This window comes from Oppia nitens, unplaced genomic scaffold, assembly GCF_028296485.1.
Source record: "Oppia nitens isolate AA-2021 unplaced genomic scaffold, nextdenovo-longstitch-racon4-pilon3 scaffold34_pilon_pilon_pilon, whole genome shotgun sequence".
In the NCBI taxonomy this organism is placed as follows: Eukaryota; Metazoa; Arthropoda; class Arachnida; order Sarcoptiformes; family Oppiidae; genus Oppia; species Oppia nitens.
In genome coordinates, this window is record NW_026533215.1 from 541,980 (window position 1) to 565,438 (window position 23,459).

General features: G+C 31.1%; 6 protein-coding genes across 7 annotated transcripts; 4 read left to right on the forward strand and 2 right to left on the reverse strand.

Moving 5' to 3' along the window:
- Nucleotides 1-398: 398 nt before the first annotated feature.
- On the forward strand, nt 399-1,041 carry LOC128956967 (plasminogen-like). Its single transcript, XM_054302680.1, has 2 exons — nt 399-698; nt 832-1,041. The coding sequence occupies exons 1-2, from the start codon at nt 399-401 to the stop codon at nt 1,039-1,041; spliced, it is 510 nt and encodes a 169-aa protein (XP_054158655.1).
- A 1,900-nt stretch (nt 1,042-2,941) lies between these two features.
- Nucleotides 2,942-6,156, reverse strand: LOC128956992 (ribonucleoside-diphosphate reductase large subunit-like). The gene is made up of 5 exons (XM_054302708.1): nt 5,485-6,156; nt 5,027-5,386; nt 4,701-4,958; nt 3,592-4,625; nt 2,942-3,520 (listed from the first exon to the last, which is right to left on the reverse strand). The coding sequence occupies exons 1-5, from the start codon at nt 5,945-5,947 to the stop codon at nt 3,020-3,022; spliced, it is 2,616 nt and encodes an 871-aa protein (XP_054158683.1). The 5' UTR covers nt 5,948-6,156; the 3' UTR covers nt 2,942-3,019.
- A 1,747-nt stretch (nt 6,157-7,903) lies between these two features.
- Nucleotides 7,904-10,371, forward strand: LOC128956940 (uncharacterized). 2 transcript variants are annotated; one of them, XM_054302654.1, is made up of 3 exons: nt 7,904-8,393; nt 8,485-8,708; nt 8,772-10,371. In XM_054302654.1, exons 1-3 carry the CDS (start codon nt 8,081-8,083, stop codon nt 9,984-9,986), a joined length of 1,752 nt encoding a protein of 583 aa, XP_054158629.1. In that variant the 5' UTR covers nt 7,904-8,080; the 3' UTR covers nt 9,987-10,371. The 2 variants fall into 2 exon arrangements, with proteins under 2 accessions (XP_054158629.1, XP_054158628.1); XM_054302653.1 differs by having other exon boundaries at nt 8,485-10,371.
- Nucleotides 10,372-10,525: 154 nt separating this feature from the next.
- LOC128956997 (trifunctional enzyme subunit beta, mitochondrial-like) lies at nt 10,526-13,657 on the reverse strand. Its single transcript, XM_054302713.1, has 6 exons — nt 13,368-13,657; nt 12,816-13,153; nt 12,350-12,725; nt 11,808-12,272; nt 11,429-11,722; nt 10,526-10,677 (listed from the first exon to the last, which is right to left on the reverse strand). Exons 2-6 carry the CDS (start codon nt 13,049-13,051, stop codon nt 10,639-10,641), a joined length of 1,410 nt encoding a protein of 469 aa, XP_054158688.1. The 5' UTR covers nt 13,052-13,153; nt 13,368-13,657; the 3' UTR covers nt 10,526-10,638.
- A 1,554-nt stretch (nt 13,658-15,211) lies between these two features.
- LOC128956968 (uncharacterized) lies at nt 15,212-17,634 on the forward strand. Its single transcript, XM_054302681.1, has 5 exons — nt 15,212-16,127; nt 16,271-16,359; nt 16,430-16,860; nt 17,262-17,389; nt 17,629-17,634. Exons 1-5 carry the CDS (start codon nt 15,243-15,245, stop codon nt 17,632-17,634), a joined length of 1,539 nt encoding a protein of 512 aa, XP_054158656.1. The 5' UTR covers nt 15,212-15,242.
- A 223-nt stretch (nt 17,635-17,857) lies between these two features.
- On the forward strand, nt 17,858-19,355 carry LOC128956986 (E3 ubiquitin-protein ligase TRIM39-like). Its single transcript, XM_054302700.1, has 2 exons — nt 17,858-18,776; nt 18,983-19,355. Exons 1-2 carry the CDS (start codon nt 17,928-17,930, stop codon nt 19,331-19,333), a joined length of 1,200 nt encoding a protein of 399 aa, XP_054158675.1. The 5' UTR covers nt 17,858-17,927; the 3' UTR covers nt 19,334-19,355.
- Nucleotides 19,356-23,459: the final 4,104 nt, after the last annotated feature.

The window sequence follows — 23,459 nt, forward strand, 5'->3', positions numbered from 1 at the left end:
TTAAATATTTAATATATATATATATAAATAATTTGTTAATAAATAATTTATAGGTCTGAATGTACTGGAGTTATATTAAATACCAATTGGATTATAACAGCAGCACATTGTATACAGTATGATATTTTTAATTGTTTGAAAAAGTTTTTTTTTAAAGTATAATAATTATTTAGTAATTTTTTTTGTTTAATAATAAGTACATTAGTATAGAGTTTTTTTAGCATTTTTTTATTGATTGAAAAATATTTAATAAAAAATATTTAAATATAATTACAAATAATAACAGTTCCGATCGTACGATAACTGTTCGGACAGTTCAGGATACGGGACATAATAGACATACATATGGTGTTAACCAATGGTTTATACATCCAAACTATACGATTAATACGAAAGAGATGTATGACATCGCGCTATTGAAATTGAATAGTCATATAGGGATTACCAGATCATTGAATGGCAGATATTATACGGTTAACAGTATTTGTTTACCCGACAGTCATAGTGTTAATACCGATAAAGAGTTGGCACTGTTTGCTGGTTTTGGTTACATTGATGAGGGAGTCAGTAATCCGGGACAGTTGAGGACGGGTTGGTTGAAATTATTGAAAACATTGAATAATAATAGACATGATTTATGGGGTAATCAAATACAAGCACTCAGATATCCAATCGGTAAAGGATTGGCTGTTTGTAGAGTAGGTTTCAATAATTATTTTTTAATTTACAAAAAAGTTATCATTTTATTTTGTCTGATAAAACAAATTGGTTTTAAATGTATATACATATTATATATAATAATAATAATTTATATCTAATAATAATAATTAGGGCGATTCTGGCGGACCATTGATTCAATATGTTTCGGGTGGTAGTAGTGATGTTGTCATCGATCGGGCCGTACTTATCGGTGTAGCCAAAGGTTTTTTGGGTCAACCACTTGCTGGCGGTTGTCTCAGTGCTGATCCAAATACTTATATGACTTTTATAAGAGTGTCCAAAAAGATTGATTGGATTATTCAAACTGTTTTAAATAATTAATTGAATTTTATATTTTATATTTATTTAGTTTTTATTAACTATAATGTTAATAATTAAATAAAATAATTAAAAAAAAACATTAAATCTAACTATAATGTATTTAGTTATTTTTTATTAATTATTTGTTAATTATTTTATAAACAATTTAAAATAATAACATATATTACAATGATTTCAATTATTATTAATTAAATAATAATAAACTTTTAAATAGTATAATACTGTCTATAAAAGTGTTTTTGTTGTATTAATTGTTTAGATCTCTCAATCATATGTTGTTGTCGTTGATATCGTAACTGAAGTCTAATCAAAGTGTTTGGTCCACACCTAAGGTTGTTGTTATCAAACGGTTGGATGAAATCAAATGTGTGATCATTGCTATCACTAACAGTTGGTCCGCAAATGTTGTCCATATAATACCATTCAGTAGTCATTACTGTGTTTGTCATGACTTTTTGTTTGCGATAAATGATGACAATTATGACAAAAATCAATGATATTACTATACAAACGGCAATCCATGCTATGTTTGAAACATTATTATTGCTTTCTATTTCACCTTTTTTAATAAAATTAAATTAAAATTTAATATTTTACTATATATATATATATACAAATAAATAAATATATAACATTAAAACTTATTTTCTAGTTAAATAATTATTAAATAATTATTATAATTATCATTAGATGGTATAGTTGTGTTTAATTTGAGTTATATTACCGGGAATTGTACTGAGAGGTGATGTAATATTCAAGTCATTGGTAATTGTTGTTTCATTAATCAAATCTAATTAAGTTTTTAATAAAAAAAAATTTTGTGGTTATATTATTGGTTTATTTTTTAAATATTTTTATTTACTTACAATCAGTTATTGTTGTTGTTATCTTTGAATTAATTTGTGTATAATTATCGTATAATAAGTGTTGTCTGACTGTCAGTGGATGTGATAACAACAATAAAACCAATGGTATTAATGATATCTAAAATTTTAAATAAAAAACTTTTATAAACTTTATAAATTTTGTAAATACAAAGTCAAAAAAACAATATTATAATTATTATTTACTGTACCTTCAATAGTAATGTTAAATAACATATTGTAACTAAAAAATTAATTATAATTATAGATAAAATTTATTTATTTTTATTAAACACTACCAAAAAAATCAAGTATTTTAAATGATAATTGAAAACTAAATAATTATTAATTATATGAATCTTATTTATATAAAATGTATTTATACTGTAAATGCATATACTATTAAAAACAAATGATTATTTTTTACAATTATTTATATTATTAATTGATTTTTAAAAAATACAACAAAATTATTTGTTTAGAAATTTAGTTAACAAATTGTCTCACATTTTTTAATAATATTTTTTGTTAACAATAATATTTATCTTTATATTTATAAATATTTATAAGCCATAGTTAGGAAAAATTGTTTTTAGTTTTCTAAATTATATTTATATGCATTGTATTAATAATAATATATTTAAAAAATATATCATATAATGAATCATGATATAAATGAATCATATTGTTATTTATGAAAAGCTGATACTATTGATTGATTTTTTTTAATTATAAGATATTTTAAAAAATACACACAAATTAATAAATTGAACAATAATATAATAAAAAAGTTAGATTATAAATTCAATACATATTGATTATATAAACACACAAATGTATTATTAATGTTTGGTAATCATAAAAAACAAACAATATTTAAATATAAAAAAACAAATTGTAACTCAATTAGAGAAACATTACATAAAATAAATGAAATCAAATGAATTATTTAATTAAAATATATATATATATATATTTAAAATTGAAATGAAATTTAAAAAAAAATAAATCCAATTAATAAAACAATTAATGACTTCAATGACTTATAAAAAATATCGGTAAGTGTTGTTGTTGTGTATGATTGCCATCGGATGTCTGCTCTCTCTCTCTCTCTCTTAAGAGCCACACATAAGACATTCGTCTTTGTTCTGTAGGGAACAGATAAGCACCTCTTCGGCTGTTGGTTTGGTGGTCAGCCCCGAGCGCTTATCACCGCCACCGGTGGCCGTAGCAGTACCGGTCTTGGCTGTCAACTTTGACTTATCCACAGTAAACTGTATGGCATTGGCAGCCGGTTTTGTCCTCAGATAATACATTCCAGTTTTCAAACCCAATTTCCAGCCGTAGAAGTGCATTGACGTAATCTTGGCCATCGATGGTTCGGCAATATGAACATTCAACGACTGACTTTGATCGATATAAGCGCCGCGATCGGCGGCCATTTCCAGTATACGTTTCTGCGATATTTCCCAAACAGTTTTGTAGAGCGCTTTGATATCTTCGGGAACGATATTAATGTTCTGAACGGATCCGTGATTCGATATGATTTCCATTTTCAAATCCTCACACCAGAGACCGCGTTCGGTAAGATCCCGGAGCAGATGATGGTTAACAACCTAACGGTGCGATTATCATAAATAAATTAAATACATTTTAGTCCTGTATATATATATATATATGTACTGACCTGAAACTCGCCAGAAAGCACCCGTCGGGAGTAGATGTTCGATGTGTAGGCTTCGATCGACTCGTTGTTGCCCAATATCTGGGCGGTCGAGGCCGTAGGCATCGGTGCCAACAGTAGACTATTGCGAACACCGTGTTTGGCAATCTGGGCCTTCAAAGCGGTCCAATCCCATAGATCGGTTGGCTTGCGGTCCCACATATCGTACTGTAGTATACCTTTAGACACTGGCGAACCCTGATAGGTCTCGTACGGACCATCGCGGGCGGCCAACTCGCAACTGGCTTCCAGTGCTCCGTAATAAATGGTCTCAAATATCTGTATATTCAGTTGTTTGGCTTCGGAGCTCTCAAACGGATAGCGCATCAATATAAATGTATCGGCCAAACCTTGAACTCCGATACCAATTGGCCGATGTCTCATATTCGATCGTCTTGTTTCGGGAACCGGATAGTAGTTAATATCGATAATCTTATTCAAATTTCTGGTCACAACTTTGGTAACCTCTTTGAGTCTGTCAAAGTCATAGCGACGGCTTGAGGTGGTATTGTCGATGACAAACCTGTTCAATGCAATCGACGCCAGATTACAGACAGCAATCTCGTCGGGTGCCGAATACTCGACAATTTCAGTACATAAATTCGAACATTTAATTGTTCCCAGATTTTGTTGATTCGACTTTCGATTACAATGATCTTTGTAGACCATATAGGGATTGCCGGTTTCGATCTGCGACTCAACAATTGCATACCAGAGTGCCTGTGCCCTCACCTGACGTTTGTAACGTTTTTCCTGTTCGTACTTCATATACAACTGATCAAACTCGTCGCCCCAGCAGTCATGCAGACCGGGACATTCGTGCGGACACATCAGCGACCAGACGCCGTCCGATTCCACTCGTTTCATAAACAAATCGGGTACCCATAGAGCGTAGAACAAATCGCGGGCCCTGAGCTCCTCGGAACCGGTATTCTTGCGCATATTGAGAAACTGGAACACATCGGCGTGCCATGGCTCCAGATAGATAGCAAAAGCACCTGTAGGTGTCATAAAAATAAACCGTTACTGATTATAGGTGTGCCAACTACTATATATATATATATATGACATACCTGGCCGTTTGTTGCCGCCCTGATCTACATATCGAGCAGTATTGTTGTAGACACGCAACATAGGTACCAGACCATTGGACGTGCCATTAGTACCGGCAATGTAGGTCCCTGAAGCCCGTATACAGTGAACATTGATGCCGATACCGCCGGCCGCTTTTGATATGATGGCACACTGTTTAAGGGTATCGTAGATACCTTCGATCGAGTCGTCACTCATTGTCAATAAGAAACACGAGGACAGTTGTGGCCGCGGAGTGCCTATAATATGACAGATATATGAATTATAGGATAGATAGTTAACAGCTGACTGACTACCCACTACATACCGGCGTTAAACAGTGTAGGCGAAGCGTGAGTGAACCATCGCTCCGATAGCAAGTTATACGTCTCGATAGTGGCATCAATGTCCTCCTCGTGAATGCCTACGGCCACTCGCATCAGCATATGTTGCGGACGTTCGGCAACTTTGCCGTTAATCCTCAACAGATAACTTCGCTCCAGAGTCTTAAACCCGAAATAATTATAATGAAAGTCCCGATCGTATATAATGGCCGAATTAAGTCGTTCGGCATTTGCCATCACTACTCGATAGGTTCGGTCAGATATCATTGGCATCGGTCGACCAGTACTTTCGTTTGTCATCTGATACAAATCGGTTACCACTTCGGAAAAGTTTTTCTTTGTTTCTGTTAAATAGTCGACAAAAATTAATTAATTAGCTTTTGGCCAATCGGTTCGGTAATATATTGACAGACAGTTATCGGTAATGACGACAACAACAAACCTTTATGCAAATTTGAGACAACAATACGGGCGGCCAATCGGGCGTAGTCGGCGTGTTTGGTGGTCATTGTTGCGGCAATTTCGGCAGCCAATTCATCCAACTGGACAGTGGTTACACCCGAATAGAGACCGGCAATAACTTTCAAAGTAATAGCTGTCGGATCGATGTACTCCATATCCAAGCCGTAGCACAGTTTGCTTAGACGGGAAGTAATCTTATCAAACATTACCGACTCGTGACGGCCGTCCCGTTTCACTACAAACATCCTTTCCTTGTTGTTGCTGTTGTTGTTGTTGACAGTGACTGCGGTGGTGGCCATTGTCATCATATTGGCCATTGATCTCGGTATCGGCGTAACCGTTGCCGATGAACTTAACGATGACTTATCGGTGCCACCGTTTGCCGAGCCGTTTGTCGTCGACTTTTCATCCGATGGTGAGTTTGTTGTTGTTGTCGATGGCATGTCGTCGTCGTCTTCAGAGAGCAGATCCAATCAATAGGTGTCCCCAATGTTTGGTAATAATAGTTAATAATATATTTTATTTTTGTGTTAACTGTTTGAAGTCAATGACAGTTATTAATGTTTGTATCGTTTGAATTGATCCTTAAATACAGTTCACAAACAAATAAAAATAAATGTTTGATATTTAATACAGAGTTTAATGTATTGTTTATTACAATAATAGTGTATAATATTTGTGGGCATTATTTTAAGCGCCAATTCTGTATAAAAATGCAATAGTAGTATACGAGTCACTCAAATAAAGCGTTACTTATTAAATCAAAAGTGTGTTTAAATATATTAAAATTTAATAAAAATTTTTAATTAAATTGAAATTGTTTTTTTCTCATTAAAACATAAGTTAATTTTTGTTTATTATTTTCAACAATAAAAAATTAATAATAAGATATATCAATATAAAAAATAATTTATTTTTGGTATATTATTTAATTTTATAAATAGTGTAGGGTACTATTTTTTGTGTTTTATGTGTTATAGACATTTCTATTGATTGCAATGCATTACATGCAATTTAATTGATTGTGCATGCGCAAATTTTATTTTTCAAACGTTAATAATAATATACTTTACTGTACTCTCTCTCTCTCTCTCTCTTTCTCTCTCTCTCTCTCTCTCTCTCTCTCTCTCTCTCTCTCTCTCTCTCTCTCTCTCTCTCTCTCTCTCTCTCTCTCTCTCTCTCTCTCTCTCTCTCTCTCTCTCTCTCTCTCTCTCTCTCTCTCTCTCTYTCTCTCTCTCTCTCTCTCTCTTTCTTTCTATTATAAATGTATTGCAATTTTGAATGTAATATCAAGTAATTATTTATTCTATAATACAGTTAAACTATTTGTATCAACACATATCAAACACACATATAATGTTACAAAAATAGATTAAAATATCTATTTTTTCAATTAAAATAAATAAATACTATTGTACATTTCTATTTTTTTTTTAAATTACAATATTATTTATTTATTTAATTTTTTAGTTTGTTTTTTTTTTAAAAAAAACCTATACGGTAATGGCTAGTTATCTATTTTAGAATAGATTAAAAATTGATTAAGATTAAACTAGATAATTTTTTAAAATCTAGATTTAAAATAGTTTTAACAACTTTATTCTATTATATAAATAGTGTTTTACTTTACAATATTTTTATTAATAATTATGATCATAATTAATACAATATTAATTTTTAATTAATTTTAAACTTGGTACTAATAAATTTTTTTGTCTACTTGTATTATTTTCAAGATTTTTTTTTTCAATTTAAAAAATAAAATTAAAAAATATTACATCAACATAATATGACGTAACATTTTTTTAATTTATTATTGTATATATTATTTATTTACAGTTTATCTGTACTGTACTATATAAATGTGTGTTACTGTACTAAAAAACTATGATAGTATGAATCACTTATTTATTAAAAAATAAAAATATAAAAATAAAAAGTCATTACAGTTATTATAACCCATAGTATAATATAGGCCCAAATAGTTATCCAAATTAATACATAGCTATTCGGTACTATTTTAGGTAATACAAATATATTGTATATGTAATACTTTATAAACTTGAAATTGAATTGAAAAATACAAGTAATAATAATAATAATAATATAATTTATTTTAGAAATTATTAATAATTTTCATTACAAAACATACGGTTTATTATATGATATGATATTATTAAATGATAATTAAATTATTATTATTTAGTGTATAACTAATAACTATTCATAAAATAAATAAATAACACAAACAATACAATCATTTATCTCATCAATTGATTAATTGATTTATTATTATTATTAAGTGTTTATTTAATATATAAAAATTTGTTTGATTTTTAAACAACAAAATCAAACACAAACTATAAGTTGAATACAATTTTTTTTCATTTATTTGTTTTGTTAATTAAATTTAAATTATTAATTGTTTGCATAAATTGCTTTAAAAATATTAATTGTGTCCACAACTTAACTGATCCATCAATTGATCCATTGATTGATTGATTGATTGATACCATCGCACGTGTGATTTGATTGTTGTCATTCATCAGTGAAGTAGTATTTATTATTATAAAAAAATGGCGGCAAATGAATGGCAGATATCGATGGTTATGAACGACTTTGTCAACAACCGGGCTTTCGGTAATGCCATCAATTGGTTGTCCCGATATATTGCTAGCGACACTAATGACGGTCCTATTGGACGGGCGTACAATATGTCGTCGACGACAACGACGACGACAGCTGATTCACTACCCAGGGATCAGCTGTTCAGAAATCTTTGTTGGCGATCCTATTGCTACTATCGGCTCAAGAGATACGATTTGGCACTAAGCGATGCTAAACGGGCCACTAATTTGGCCTCCGATCGCTATCAACCCTATCTATTAGGTCAGTAGTATTAACCCGATCACAACCTGAATCTCTCGGGTGATAACCACTTGATTTGATTGTCTTTTTCTTTTTTTTCATTGATCTTCAGGCGGTTTCATACAAACAGATCTCAAAAAATACGAAGAGTCACTACAGCTGTTCGAGATAGCCATTCGACTTAATCATAGATTATTTGAAATACTAATCGAAAGACTTAACTTTTTGAAGTACAAAGTGCTGACAAATCGCGGTTTCGATGAATTCATTAGTTTTAAGTCAGCTCTTCAGTGTCGATATGTAGAAGAATGTGCCGCTTATGTTAAACAACAAACGGTTAGTAAATCTATCGATCTGGATGTGTTCAAACTAATCCAAGACGATGATGATCATCATCAGCAACAGCAGACAACGGCCAACAACAACAGCAGCGGCGGCGATAGCATCATCAATGGTAATAATATCAACAACGGTTTTAAGCCAACAACAACATCATCACCGGAACCCCTTTGGGAATCAGTATTTGGCGATCATATGTATATCAGTAGTCGACGTTCGCCAGCAGATAGTATCGGAGGTGTATCGTCAACGACAACGGCAACGATGAATGATAAAGCATTTTTAGACGACTACTGTTATAAAGATGATCCTAAAGTTTATTTAGACGATGAATTTGATCCTAAATTGGACATCGATGACAATGATGACGATAATAATAATGATAATAAAGTTAATAATGACGACGACGATGACGATGAATACGTTGACGACGATTCGGATAACGAATCATTGGATTTAGAGTTTAGAGATCTATTACGAGATAAAACAGTTGATAATATTGACCAAAACAATAGCGCCGATAATAATAAAAAAGAGTCGAGTCCGCCGTGGGTGACAATCGGTAAATCGCGTACAAATGTCAACTCAAAGCCAATGGTCAACAATAGCAACAACAGTAATGATAGTGGTGGTGGTGGTGGTCATCAAATCCCAAACAACGATATGGGCGGTGCGTCACAGTTGTGCACATTTGAGGAAACGGCTGCCGCCGCCGCAGCAAATAACGGCCTACAGCGCACTGGTCGCGTTCGTACCGATAGTTGTACCTCAAAGTTATCGGATAAAAGTAATGGCGGTGGAAAAGCGTACGTCGAAAATGTGGTCACAAATCTACTTAAACTACGCGGCGTCTATATCGGTAACTTGAAGACCAACTGTTCGGAAAAAGAGCTGAAAGCTGCGTTCAAAATCTACGGCGATATTATTGACTTCTATAAGCCGGCCGGCGAGACATACGTATTCGTACACTACAAATCGCACGAATCAACTGGTCGACTATTGGCCGACTGGAATGGCCGCCAATTCCCGGGCCAATGTCAGGACGGCAAACGACTGGTCATACGGTTTACCCCGAGTCAGGAGCAGATGTCTAAATATAATTCAATATCGTTGGATGAATATAAAAAACGTTGTAACGATGCCTTGGAGTGTCATCTGTGGCGTTCAGGTCAACGGTGCAACTATGATCGGGAATGTCAGTTTCGACACGTGCCTGCCTGTCGTGCCATCGATACCGTACCCGACAAGCGTAAGTCCAAGTGGAAAGTGCTCTGAAGAGTCATACATACCGTAATAAAGTGAGACATAACTGTACTGTAACATACCGTACCTATTGTGTATGTATGTTTGTGTGCCATCCATAAGCATAGTCAACACAACAAGTATTAGTTCAATAATTTAGGCTATCATTTATTATTATTATTATAAATATTAACTACCATTCCTCTCAATTATCTATCTATCTTACAATGCATTTTTTTATTACCGCAAATCAGCTGTGATTTTTGTATAATTTTTTTTAATTATTACCGTAACTCCACACACATACATACCATTTGATTGATTGATTTGTGATTTCAATGATAATGTTAATTATAATAATAATTTTTTTTATCTCTGTGTGTTTACAATTAAATTGTTTTTTTTTAAATCTATTAGTTAATTATAATTAAATAATACACACACAGACACACAAATAAACACACAATAAGTACCGAATTTAAATCATTCAATTGAAATCACATTATTATTATTAGAAAGTAATTTGCAGCAAATGATAAAATTTTTGTTAACATTTTTTATTAATAATAATATGCAAATTATTTATTAAAAAAATATATAATTATAAAAAAAATCAGTTATCAATTTGTTATTGAAAGTTGTTTTATTGTTGTTGTTGTTGTTGTCATTGATGATGATGTTGTGCTCAAGCACTGGGATATCGTTCAACAATCATTGCGTGTCCCTTAAGAAAATAAAAATAATGTAAACGATGTGATAAATCAAATAATTAATTAAAAAAATTTAAAAATAAATAAATTATTTAGTCAACAAAGTCAACAAATATATATATATAATATTATAATGATATATCAAATTAATGGATAAATTTTTATGTTCTCAAAAGTGCCCAAAAAATCTATAACTTAAATATATCTATAAATATATTGTGAAAATTTTTGTAAAATTTTATATATTTTTTTTGTCTATAAGTACAGTGTATAACCGTATGTTTCACACTAATTGATTAATTTGATTGATTACCACAACTATTATCAAATATAATGTTATTATTATTATTACTGTAAGCATCATATTAAGCATATCTATGTTAAAAAAAAAAATAATTTTTGGTAATAATAATAATCATAACTGCATTAATTAATTTGTTAACTTATATTATATGCATGTTTGTACGGATTAATTGACAATACGATATTAATTAAATAAATAAAACTATTGTTTAAAAAAATATGGGTTCTCTCACTCTCTCTAAACATGTTATTTACGGTATATATAGAGATAGATATGTATTTCCCGATTACGGGTCTATACCGCTCTATTACTGGTGGTGTCTATATTCATGGTAAGTCAACTTCATGTGGGGTTTAAAAATAATGTCAAAACTAACTATCGGTACTTTTTTTAAAAAAAAGTGTACCGATAAGTTTTAATTATAATGAATAATAGTATTGAATTCATAGATTATGAATTACCAGTCCTCCTGCAGCACAAGCGGCCACCAAACCGAACCGTCCGTTCTCTTTGATCAAACGATTGGCTGTTGTTGTCACCAATCGTACTCCAGTAGCGCCGAACGGATGTCCAATCGATAGGGATCCGCCCCACATATTAAATTTGTTGAGATCGGGTGCGCCAAACTTGCCGCTCCTTTTCATATACTCTTTGGCGAACCAGTCCGAGTCCAGCGCCTTGAGATTGGCCAATATCTGGCCGGCGAAGGCTTCGTGAAACTCGAAAACATCGATATCTTTAAGTGTGAGACCAGCCTTTTGTTTGTGCGGTAATAATACACATCAGTGATTAAAATCAATTGTTATCCCCCAACTAACCCACACCTCCCACTATCAATACCTTTTCCAGTAGCCGCGGTGTGGCGTAAGCCGGTCCCAATAGTAGCTGATCCTTCGGATCTTGCGATACGTACAGAAATTGTCGTAAATAGGCTTTCGGTTTGAGTCCCAATTGTTTGGCCTTGTCTTCGGTCATTATCAGACAAGCCGATGCACCGTCAGTCAAAAAACTAGCATTGGCTGCCGTAACCGTACCGTACGGCTTAACAAAAGCCGGTCTCAGTTTGGACATCTGTTCCATAGTTGATACGCGAATACCGTTATCTTTGTCCACCAGGCCCTTCTTGGGCACAGTTATGCCCTCGATATCAATAAGATTGCCCTCTTTGGAGGCCTTATCGGCCAACATATGCGAGCGCAGTGCGTACTCGTCCTGTTCGCGACGCGACACTTGAAAACTGGCAGCCAATCGATCGCCCGAATGGCCCATCACTTCGCCAGTGGTAAACTCGGCCACTGCTGGCAACTATTGAGACACAAACAAACAATTGCCGATAACTTTTTGAATATCAAATAAAATTGATGTAAAAATAATTATAATACTTCGGGCACGAAATAGTCGGGTCGTAACTGCAATAACATTGACAGCCGCTGTGCTGTGGACTTGGCTTTGTTCAGACTGAGCAACCATTTTCTCATTTTACGCGAATGTCGAATCGGTACGTCGGACATGGTTTCGACACCGCCGGCCACTGCAGTTTCGTACAGTCCAGAGTTTATGTAACCGATTGCCGACGTAATGGCCTGATTGCTCGATATGCAGGCTTGGGTTACTGTATGGGCCGGTGTAGCCAACGATATACCGCTCGACAGTACAGCCTCGCGAGCAATGTTACCAGTTTTCGGCTCCTGTATGACAGTACCGCACACGACATAGTCGATGGCGTCTTTCGGCAAACCCGTGCGTTTCAATAGGTTTCTAGTGAGTGAGAGAGAGAGAGAGAGAGAGAGAGTTTAAGGTCACAATCTGATGACCTAATGATCGCTTCAGCGGCGGTAATGGACTTACAGTATGGCCTGTGTCTGCAGCTCGTAGGCCATCAAGTCTTTGTAGTCGGTATTTGAATGGTTAAACGGTGTCCGCACGCCGTCGATGAGGACAATATTTTTGCCAAACTTTGACGTATCAAACGTCTGAACGGTTCGCGACTGTTGCTTCTGCTGTTGTTGTTGACCGCAGGCCAGCGGCGCCATCAATCGGGTGGTGGCGGCCGTCAATGTCTTTGTCCGACACAACGATAACATAGTTTTTTTTGTTATTTGCGGTTAATTAATGCGGTAAATGAAATATCAGTTTCCGATATATATCATATATGGCCACCGGGAAAATCTCAAACGGGATGCTGACTGCGGGAGAGATAATAGACAACACAAAAAACAATTTAATTACAGTCTCTGATGATAGCCACTGGCCAGTGACCACCATTACGGCCGTAGCCGATATACAAGGGGGTCAATGACTTGTTGTGTGTTTAATACATTGACAAACAATTATTATTATAATTAATATCATAATAATAATAATAATTATAAATAAAATAATAATATGAATAATACATACAATTGATTGATTGATTTAAATTAATTTATTAATTAAATTAATTATTGATTAATTAAATACTGGATATAAAATGTTTATCAAAACTCTGTCAATACAATCAAACAACAAAATATATTTTCAAATTAATTAAATTAAAATAAAATGTTTACAAAAATTATATTTATTTTTTTCCCAATAATTATAGGAAAATTTTTGTGTTACTATTAATTATTATTAAACTAAAAAAAAAAATAATTTAATTTTTTAATTTTCAAACAGTACTCTACAAATGTATTGACAATTATTTTAATACAATGATTGTATTAATAATATAATATTCAGTACTTTAAATAAAAACTGTAATAAATTGTTTACACTATGTATATGACTAAATAGATTATAAAACCCGGTTTACTTTAGATGTACTGTATATCCGATCCGAAAAAATATTTTTAATTAAAATTTTAAAATTAAAAATCATTATTATTATTCTATTCAAAATAAAAATTTACTTATAATTAAATAGTTAAAATTATTTTATTTTTTAAAAAAAGATAAATTTATGTAATTTTTAACTTTGAAAATAATTCTGATTCCGATTATTTATTATTATGTAATCTATTCAAAAACAACAACAAAAAAACCCAATACGTAAACCGTTTAGATCTCTACTCTACTATTTAAATGTACTATGATAAAAATTATTTTAAGTCTAATCATAAATTACGTATCCATATTTATTATGTCCCCTATGTTTGCCAAACATAACCATTATATTAATAAATTAATAATAATTTCTAATTTAATTTTTAAACATAATTAATGGGTTACTGATATAATACTGTGTTTGTACCCAAATGTACTCTATTTGTAATATATTTTTTTTATAAAGTAATAATTATTTTTTGTTCAAAAAATGTACTTGTATAAAATGAAAATCTATATGAAAATTACTAATCGATATACTTTTTTTTTAAAAAATTAATAAATTATTTTTTGCATGTACTATTTTTTTAATTTTTACAATAAATCTTAATTTATTTATAGTTTAAATTAATTAATTAATATTTTTCTTAAATAGTTTTTTTTAAATTTAATAATCTTGATATAATTATTTTTGTTGTTGCAATATTTACATTAATTATTAATATTTTAAATACAAAACACATAATATATTTACTAATAATTATCTAAATAATATATATATATGTAAATATTAATAAAGAAAAATATTATTATTTTTTATATATCATATTTAAAATAACTATTAATTTAGATATATATATAATTTATATACTGTATAATACAATCTCGAAAGTAAAATTTAATAAAAGTTATCATATATATATACTGTATATATTTGCATTATTTATGTATATCAAATAATAAAATTTGTTCAAATCTATTATTCAATTGCATCAACAATTAATAAACAGGTTTTTTTGTATATAAAAAATTAAATATAGGTATTAATACTACTACCTGTAGTTATATACAGTATAATAATATAAACCTACAGTACCTAATAGTACAGTAATATAAAACAGTATTATAGTAATATGTCTGTAAAAATAAGAGTTATATTATAAGTTTATTAAAAATAATGTTTTTGAAAAAAAACATTACCTATTATAATAAAGTTATAGATATTAAATATTATAATAATATAATACTAATTTTAATTTCGATAACTTAGGTCAATCAATTATTAATTTATATATACAGTAGTACTGTATATTATAATATTATAATATTATATAATTTTATTATATTGTATAAAAAGTATTACCCCAATTGAAATTGAATATATATATATAATTCCAAAAATTATTACCCCCTAAACTATACAATCATTTAACTAACACCGGCCCCAAACCACTTGATGTTGGCTGCATAATGGTTGGCCACTGTACGGACCGATTTGAACAGTTAGATGATAACCAACGACTCAAACAGGAGCTGTTGTGCGGAATCTGTCGGCAAGTCATTGCCGATGCCATACAAACCCAATGCAAACATAACTTCTGTTACGACTGTCTTAAGACTTATTTGTCGTCGTCGTCTGTGATATCAATCAAAGTGTGTCCCAATTGCCGACAATCATTGATTACCAGAAAACGCAAGAAAAAGAGGAAATCATTGTCTGTCAACAACAACAACAGCAATGTCTTGGAGATTATGCCGAACATATGGGTTGAAAGAAATGGTAAACTAAATAACATTATCGGCTCATTGAAAGCCCGATGCGATTATCACTGGAACGGCTGTCCAGTAGCCATGGAGTTGGACACGATTGACAGTCATCACAGCCTATGTGAGCACCGTAGGTGTCGTAGATGTGACCAACTTTTGGTTGTTGGCCAGAGACACGACGGCGATCATAATAACTGTGTCGATGCACTCAAAGAGCAATTAGCTTTCATAACCAACAAATGTGATACAATTGTCACCGAAAAGTCTGAACTCAACGAATTCTTTGGTCAGACATATACTAGAATACAAAAACAGATCCAAGAATTGTCGGCAAGTTGTCGACAGTTTAGGGCCACCGATGATGATAATGATAACAATCTGAAGACAGCGGTTACTGTTTGCCAAACGGTTTACCGAAAGTTTACAGAAGAGAAACAACGACTGAAAAGTATGGAAAGTAGTCTAAGAAGTCTTCTTTTACCACCAGTTGTTGGCGATATCAATGATAGTATGCATTGTTGTCTTGTTTGTGACCAATCAATAGCCAGTAGTGATCGACCATTGGTTGTCTGCAGTAATATTGATTGTGTAATTGAATTTCATTTTAAAAAAAAATTAATCTATAGTTTTATTTATAAAACATTTAAATATTTTAAATACAGTACAAAGTATTTAGTGATTGACTAATAAAAATTAATTAATTTGTTTTGTTTGTTTGTTTTAAAACACAGTCAAACAAATTTCATATGTCATGTATAGGATTCGATCGGATACCCAATGACTATATGTGTCCAAATTGTTTAATAAATTCAACAAATAGGTTAGGAAAATCACATTTATTTATTATTTAAAAAAAATATTAGTAATTGAATAACTGGTGGTATTATTAGATATCTTCAAAGACAACTTCAACCAAATAATAGTTCAACAATAAAACGCTTTTTCTTTCATCCATGTATTGGATTTGCTCCCATACGGCTCCGGCAGATCTTGTTTGGCACTGTTAGGTTTACAACTGCGACCATCAAATTCAATGAAACCAATTTCATATTGTTTTGTGTGGGCAGAGAAGGAAAAGGAGTAGGTGCCGGCAGTTCATCGTCGGTGATGGATGTTGTTGTTGACAATAACAACAAAAGTAGCTATCATTTGACAATACCCTACAATCACATACAAAAGATGATGACCTCTATTATCGACAAAACATTAGTTATATTGATTAGTAAATTTGCCAACAATAAGGTTAACAATTGTTTGGGGTTTAATAATAATAATAATATCACTAATGATAGCACTAAGCGATTTGATACCGATTCCGATGGTTTGTCTAAGATTTTTGTTTTTTAAAATATTAATTTAAATCAAAAATTCATATCAATGTGTATGTATGTATGTATGTATGTATGTATGTATGTATGTATGTATGTATGTATGTATGTATGTATGTATGTATGTATGTATGTATGTATGTATGTATGTATGTATGTATGTATGTATGTATGTATGTATGTATGTATGTATGTATGTATGTATGTATGTATGTATGTATGTATGTATGTATGTATGTATGTATGTATGTATGTATATATATATGTGTGTGTGTGTGTGTGTGTGTTATAATAAAGTTTAAAATTATCAATATATATATATATATTAATTATATTTGGGATTAACACACAGTAATAAAATTTCCAACTTTTATCTTTTTATATAAAACACTAGATATACGGGAACGTTATGTATTTATTCAGTTTGAAGATTCAAGTGAATGTATGTTTAAATTTTTGGATACAATAGAATGTGATGGTCAACGTGTTTGTCACCCAATTAACGATCATATCTTAGGATATGTTATATATATTTTGTCAAAATATAAAACACAAAATACATTAACATCTAACAAACAAATATGACACTCTATATTATTAATAATTAAAAAAAAATAATACTACCTATAATTTTATATAAAAATTTATTACCAAATAATAATAATAAAGGTCTCAATATGATTAAATTGAAAACTTAAATAAACATTTTTGTTTTATTAAAAAAATACTTATGTTAAAAAATACAATATGTTGTATAAAAGTTATGAATACTTACGGTATTATTACTGATTTCATAAAAACAATTATTATTTAAAAAAAACAAAATAAAACAGGTTTTTAAAGTTAATACGTATATAAAAAGTATTATTCAATTTATTACATACAGTATATTATATAATAAATATTTTTTGTTTAAAATTAATTAGTGTCTCTACTGTATACTAGTTTTTTTTGTGTGGATAATAATGTAATAATATTTTATTTAGTGTGTAATATAGTCGGGTTAGAAAAAAACATTAATTTTATTGTTGTTTGTTTGTTTGGTCACTACTACTGGATAATGGTTGGCCACTGTACGGACCGATTTGAACAGTTAGCTGATAACCAACGTCTCAAACAGGAGCTGTTGTGCGGCATTTGCCGGGAAGTCATTGCCGATGCCATACAAACACAATGCTTAGGCAAACATAACTTTTGTTACGATTGTCTCACTTTATGGCTGTTGTCAGGAACGGACACCAAAGTGTGTCCAGAATGTCGACAATCGTTGACCACCAGAAACAGTGGTCAACTGCTGCCGAATCATAGTGTCATAGAGTTAGTTCCCGGCGTATGGGTTGAACGTAATCGTACATTGAATAACATTATCCAGGGATTGAACACCCGATGCGACTATCACTGGAACGGCTGTCAAGTGTCGATGCCGTTGGACACTATCGATGGCCATATTGCCGAATGTTCTAAACGTTTGTGTCAAACGTGTGACCAACAGCTGGTTGTTGGCCTAACGCGCGACGAACACTGCTGTGTGGATGCACTGAAATCGGCGGTCGTAGAGATGACCGGCCGATACCAACAGTTAACCACCGATAAGAGTCAACTTCAGCAACGCTTTTCCGCCCATAAGAAAGTCTTAGAGCAACGACTCAAGCAATCGGTGATCAATTTTAAGCGACTGAAGACAACAGACATGAAGTATAATCAAGTGGTTGCCTGTTGTCAATCGTTTTACCGAAAGTTTCAAGAAAAACGTCGACAACTTAATGATATGGAAAGTCAATTAAGAAGTCTATTACCGACGGAAACTAGTGGTAACCTAACAACAACTGTTGATGACATCAATTGTTGCCTGATTTGTGACCAAACTCTCGGTAATCGGCCACTGATTGCGTGCAGTAATACTATTTGTGTAATAAATTATTTTATTTTTGTTTTGTAATTTATTTTTCATTACATTTGAGTATATTTTTATTTTTAAAAAACTATATTATATAAAAAAACTAATATTTAATAATTACAATAATACTAATACTATATATATATTTGTTTGATTCAAATTCTTGACAAATATTGAATTAATTGTTTTATTTAATTTTTTTTTAATTGTCCAAACAGTCGACCAAATTTCATATGACTTGTTTAGGACTCGATCATAGACCCGATGATTTCAAATGTCCCAATTGCTATACACAAGTGTCGGCGACGACAACTATACCTAATACAGCAATTAATCAGTTAATCACTAGCCAATCAAATCGAGGACAGCCACCGCCACCATCAGCAACACGACCACTGGCCGCCACCACTACCACCGCATTCAGATTGACCGGACCTCAAACAGCCCGGCGTAGCATTGGACCTATCGGTATAGCATATATTAATAGATACCAGTCCCAGAGATCGCCAACACGGACGCGACAAATGGCGCGGCGGAGCACCGGCCCGAGGATATATAGATATCCATAAATAATAATAATAATAATTGCTATATATTATAAACTATTATAAACTATACTGGTCAAAATTATGTTTAACAATATACTGTATCTCATCGTAATATAAATATAATAAATATCATATTGTATTATGTGTTAACAATTTACCGGTAGTTTTTAATTATATATTATATATATACTGTATATTATATAATACATATTACAGATAAGATTGTGTATTTAAAACAAAAATAATTTATTATTAATTAACTAATTTATTAATTAATTAATAAAGTAATAAATTATTGTACTTTTATATAACTATTATAAATATATACTGTATATAAATGTTTTAATGGTTTTTTTATCAATAAATATTAGTTAGATAAAAAATTATCTAAATTATCTAATCTAAATATAAAAAATATCATAAAACAATTATTTAATATATTGATTATTTAATAAAAAAAATTAAAGAGATATTTCCAGAAAGTCTTAAAAAATAAATTTAATTAAATAATTTTCTTAAAATTATATAATTAAACTTTAAAAAAATAGTACTGCATATAAATTTTGTATATAAAATAAACATTATTTATTTAAATGGCAAAAAAATTGCATCAACAATAATAATAATGTAATACCTGTTTTTAATTTATACATTAAATAGTTTATTTTGAAATATATTTTCAATAGAGTAGTATTTATATTCAATTACTGTACTTAATGTACAATAATATAACTTACTATAGAATACAGTATACCGTATAAAATAGTGCATCAAATAAATACAATATATAAAAAATTAAATACAGGTATTATTATTAATGCTATTAATAGTTATATACCTACAGTACTACCTATAGTAAAATCAAACAGTATTGTAGTAATAGTATATCAATTAGAAAGTTATAATTATAAGTATAATAAAAATAATAATGATGTAAAAATACATTGCGTATTAAAGTTATAGATATTTTTTAAAAATATAAATTTTCAAATAACTAATTTGTAAATCAATCATGAATTATATATATACTGTATTATATAATAAGTATATTACTGTATAATTATATTGTAAAAAGATTATTACTAATTATACAAAAAAAATTGTTTATATAATTGTTTTTTTTTAAATTATTATTACCCCATAAACTATACTAACTTTAACTATCCGGACAACGATAATGGTTGGCCACTGTAGCAACCGATTTGTACAGTTAGCTGATAACCCGCGACTCAAACAGGAACTGTTGTGCGGTATCTGTCGGCAAGTCATTGCCGATGCCATACAAACCCAATGCAAAGACAAACATAACTTCTGTTACGATTGTCTCAAACAGTGGCTGTCGTCGTCATCGTCGTCGTCGGGAACGACGGTCGCGACCAAACAGTGTCCCGAATGTCGACAATCATTATCATCGACCAGAAAACGCAAATACAGTCACGAATCAGACGTGAATAATACCGTAGAAATTGTTGCCGAAGTATGGGTTGAACGGAACAGTAAGCTAAACAACATTATCGGTTCGTTGAAAACCCGATGCGACTATCACTGGAACGGTTGTCCACTGGTTGTGCCTATGGATACACTAAGTGGTCATCTGATTGTATGTCAGCATCGGTGGTGTCGTACATGTGGACACCAATTGATTGCTGGCCAGCGCAGCGATCAACACAACTGTGTCGATGCACTCAAAGGTCAGATATTGCTTATAAGTAACCGATGCGTAACATTGACCACTAAATTGGATGATCTTCAGCAACGTTTCGATGGCTACAAACGTCAGTCGACTCAAAGTAATCAACAGTTATTATCCGTTAATAAAACAATTCAAACGGAAAACGTCCGTAAGTTTCAGTCAATGAGCACTTGTTGTCAGACATTTTACCGAAAGTTTCAAGAAAAGCGTCGACGACTTAATGATATGGAAAGTCGATTAAGAAGTTTATTATCATTACCGCAAACTAGTGGTAACCTAACTGCTGATGACAGCAATTGTTGCCCGATTTGTGACCAAACAACTATCGGTGATCGGCCAATGATTGCGTGCACTAATACTGTTTGTGTAATAAATTGTTTTTTTTTGTTTTATAATTTATTTTTTACTAACATTGACTATAGTTTTTATTTTTTTAAAAACTATATTTTCTTAAAAAAACTAGTATTTAATAATTACTATAATATATAATATTTCTAAAATGTTAATTGTTTTTTGATTCCGATTCTTGATTAATATTGATTTAATTGTTTTATTTTTTTTTTAAATTTATCCAAACAGTCGACAAAATTTCATATGTCTTGTATAGGATTCGATCGCAAACCCGATTACTTTAAATGTCCCAATTGTTATACCTATAATACGTCGTCGACGACAACTATAGATAATTCATCAATTAATCGGTTAATCAATAGTCAATCAAATCGAGGACCGCCACCACCACCTTCAGCAACACGACCACTGGCCGCCACCACTACCACCGCATTCAGATTGACCGGACCTCAAACAGCCCGGCGTAGCATTGGACCTATCGGTATAGCATATATTAATAGATACCAGTCCCAGAAATAATAATAATAATAAATATAATATATATATATATATTAAAGATAATTTTTAACCAGTGTATATGATCAAATATAAAATCATATATAATGTACAGGTATATACTATATTAAAAATAAAATAAAAATTAATTTGCAAATATCATTATTTATTATATAATTATTATATACAATATATAATATTACCGGTAATTAAAAAATTTTTAGTTTATATACTATATAATACATATTACAGTTAAAATTATTAAATTATTATTATTAATTAATTAACAAACTATAATAAATTTATGTTATTATACTCTACAGTAAAATAAATATTGTACTGATATATTGTATAACAATTTTAATAAATGTTATTTACTGTAAATATCATATAAAGATTACATCAATAATAATAATAATTTAATACTTGTATGTGTTTTTTGGTAGTAAATAAATAAATATTTATTTAAAAAAATATCGATAAAATTAATAATTATTATTATTAGAAATTAATTTTACTCTAAAATTGTATTTTTATTATTAATAAAAAACTTGTTTTTTAATTCATTCATCGATTTGTTTGGTGACGATATTTATGTTCAAAAAAACTTGTTTTTTAAAGTTTTTAATTTTATTTTTATTTTTTTATTATTTTTTATTTTTGAGTATTAATACAATAATTATTAAAAAAAAATTAAATATCATATCAAATATAATATAGAAATTAGTTTTTTGTTTGTTTGTATTATTAAATTGTAAATAAAATGTTTTAATTAAGTATTATATTAGACAACAAAACAAACCCATAATTATAATCATCTGTTTGTTTTACCGATGGTTGGCCACTGTAGCGACCGATTTGAAGAGTTAACGGACAATCCGCGACTCAAACAGGAACTGTTGTGCGGTATCTGTCGGCAAGTCATCGCCGATGCCATACAAACCCAATGCAAACATAACTTCTGTTACGATTGTCTCAAACAATGGCTGACCACGAGATCGGGAACGGCGGACAACAACAACAAAGTTTGTCCCGAATGTGGAAAATCATTGTCGACCAGAAAACGCAAATACAGTCAATCGGATGAGAATACTGTAGAAATTGTTCCCGAAGTATGGGTGGATCGGAACTCTTCATTCAATAATATTATCGGTTCGTTGAAAACCCGATGCGACTATCACTGGAACGGATGCCAAGCAATGATATCGTTGGACACACTGGCCGATCATCACCCGGTGTGTGAACATCGCTGGTGTCTGATTTGTGACCAACAGTTAGCCGTCGGCGAACAGTCACAGACTGAACACAACTGTGTGGATGCGTTGAAACAGTTGGCGGCGACAGTGACCGATGAAAAGTGTGGACTTCAGCGACAGTTTGACGAATACAAGAAACTAACTGATCAACAGATCCAACAATTGTCAGTCACTCGTCTAATGTATATTATAAACGAAACGAGACTTAATCAGGAAAAGGCTAACCAACAGCTAATCTATGATCAATACAAACGACAATCGGATCAACAGATCCAACATTTGACGGCCAAATGTTCGATACTAACGGCAAAAGAAAAAATATTGACCGAAGAAAATGGTAGACTTGAGCTTG

What these genes read in the sequence shown, in the direction of transcription:
- LOC128956992 (XM_054302708.1), bottom strand. Translation starts at nt 5,947, where the DNA reads ATGCCATCGACAACAACAACAAACTCACCATCGGATGAAAAGTCGACG. An exon ending in GCCTACACTGTTTAACGCCG is followed by an intron (nt 4,959 to 5,026) that starts GTATGTAGTGGG and finishes GTCATATTATAG; the next exon opens with GCACTCCGCGGCCACAACTG. An exon ending in TGCTTTCTGGCGAGTTTCAG is followed by an intron (nt 3,521 to 3,591) that starts GTCAGTACATAT and finishes TCGCACCGTTAG; the next exon opens with GTTGTTAACCATCATCTGCT.
- LOC128956968 (XM_054302681.1), top strand. Translation starts at nt 15,243, where the DNA reads ATGGTTGGCCACTGTACGGACCGATTTGAACAGTTAGATGATAACCAA. An exon ending in TCTGCAGTAATATTGATTGT is followed by an intron (nt 16,128 to 16,270) that starts GTAATTGAATTT and finishes TTTAAAACACAG; the next exon opens with TCAAACAAATTTCATATGTC. An exon ending in ATTTGATACCGATTCCGATG is followed by an intron (nt 16,861 to 17,261) that starts GTTTGTCTAAGA and finishes ATAAAACACTAG; the next exon opens with ATATACGGGAACGTTATGTA.
- LOC128956940 (XM_054302653.1), top strand. Translation starts at nt 8,081, where the DNA reads ATGGCGGCAAATGAATGGCAGATATCGATGGTTATGAACGACTTTGTC. An exon ending in CTATCAACCCTATCTATTAG is followed by an intron (nt 8,394 to 8,484) that starts GTCAGTAGTATT and finishes ATTGATCTTCAG; the next exon opens with GCGGTTTCATACAAACAGAT.
- LOC128956986 (XM_054302700.1), top strand. Translation starts at nt 17,928, where the DNA reads ATGGTTGGCCACTGTACGGACCGATTTGAACAGTTAGCTGATAACCAA. An exon ending in CGTGCAGTAATACTATTTGT is followed by an intron (nt 18,777 to 18,982) that starts GTAATAAATTAT and finishes TTGTCCAAACAG; the next exon opens with TCGACCAAATTTCATATGAC.
- LOC128956967 (XM_054302680.1), top strand. Translation starts at nt 399, where the DNA reads ATGTATGACATCGCGCTATTGAAATTGAATAGTCATATAGGGATTACC. An exon ending in AAGGATTGGCTGTTTGTAGA is followed by an intron (nt 699 to 831) that starts GTAGGTTTCAAT and finishes AATAATAATTAG; the next exon opens with GGCGATTCTGGCGGACCATT.
- LOC128956997 (XM_054302713.1), bottom strand. Translation starts at nt 13,051, where the DNA reads ATGTTATCGTTGTGTCGGACAAAGACATTGACGGCCGCCACCACCCGA. An exon ending in CTGCAGACACAGGCCATACT is followed by an intron (nt 12,726 to 12,815) that starts GTAAGTCCATTA and finishes CTCACTCACTAG; the next exon opens with AAACCTATTGAAACGCACGG. An exon ending in CCGACTATTTCGTGCCCGAA is followed by an intron (nt 12,273 to 12,349) that starts GTATTATAATTA and finishes GTGTCTCAATAG; the next exon opens with TTGCCAGCAGTGGCCGAGTT.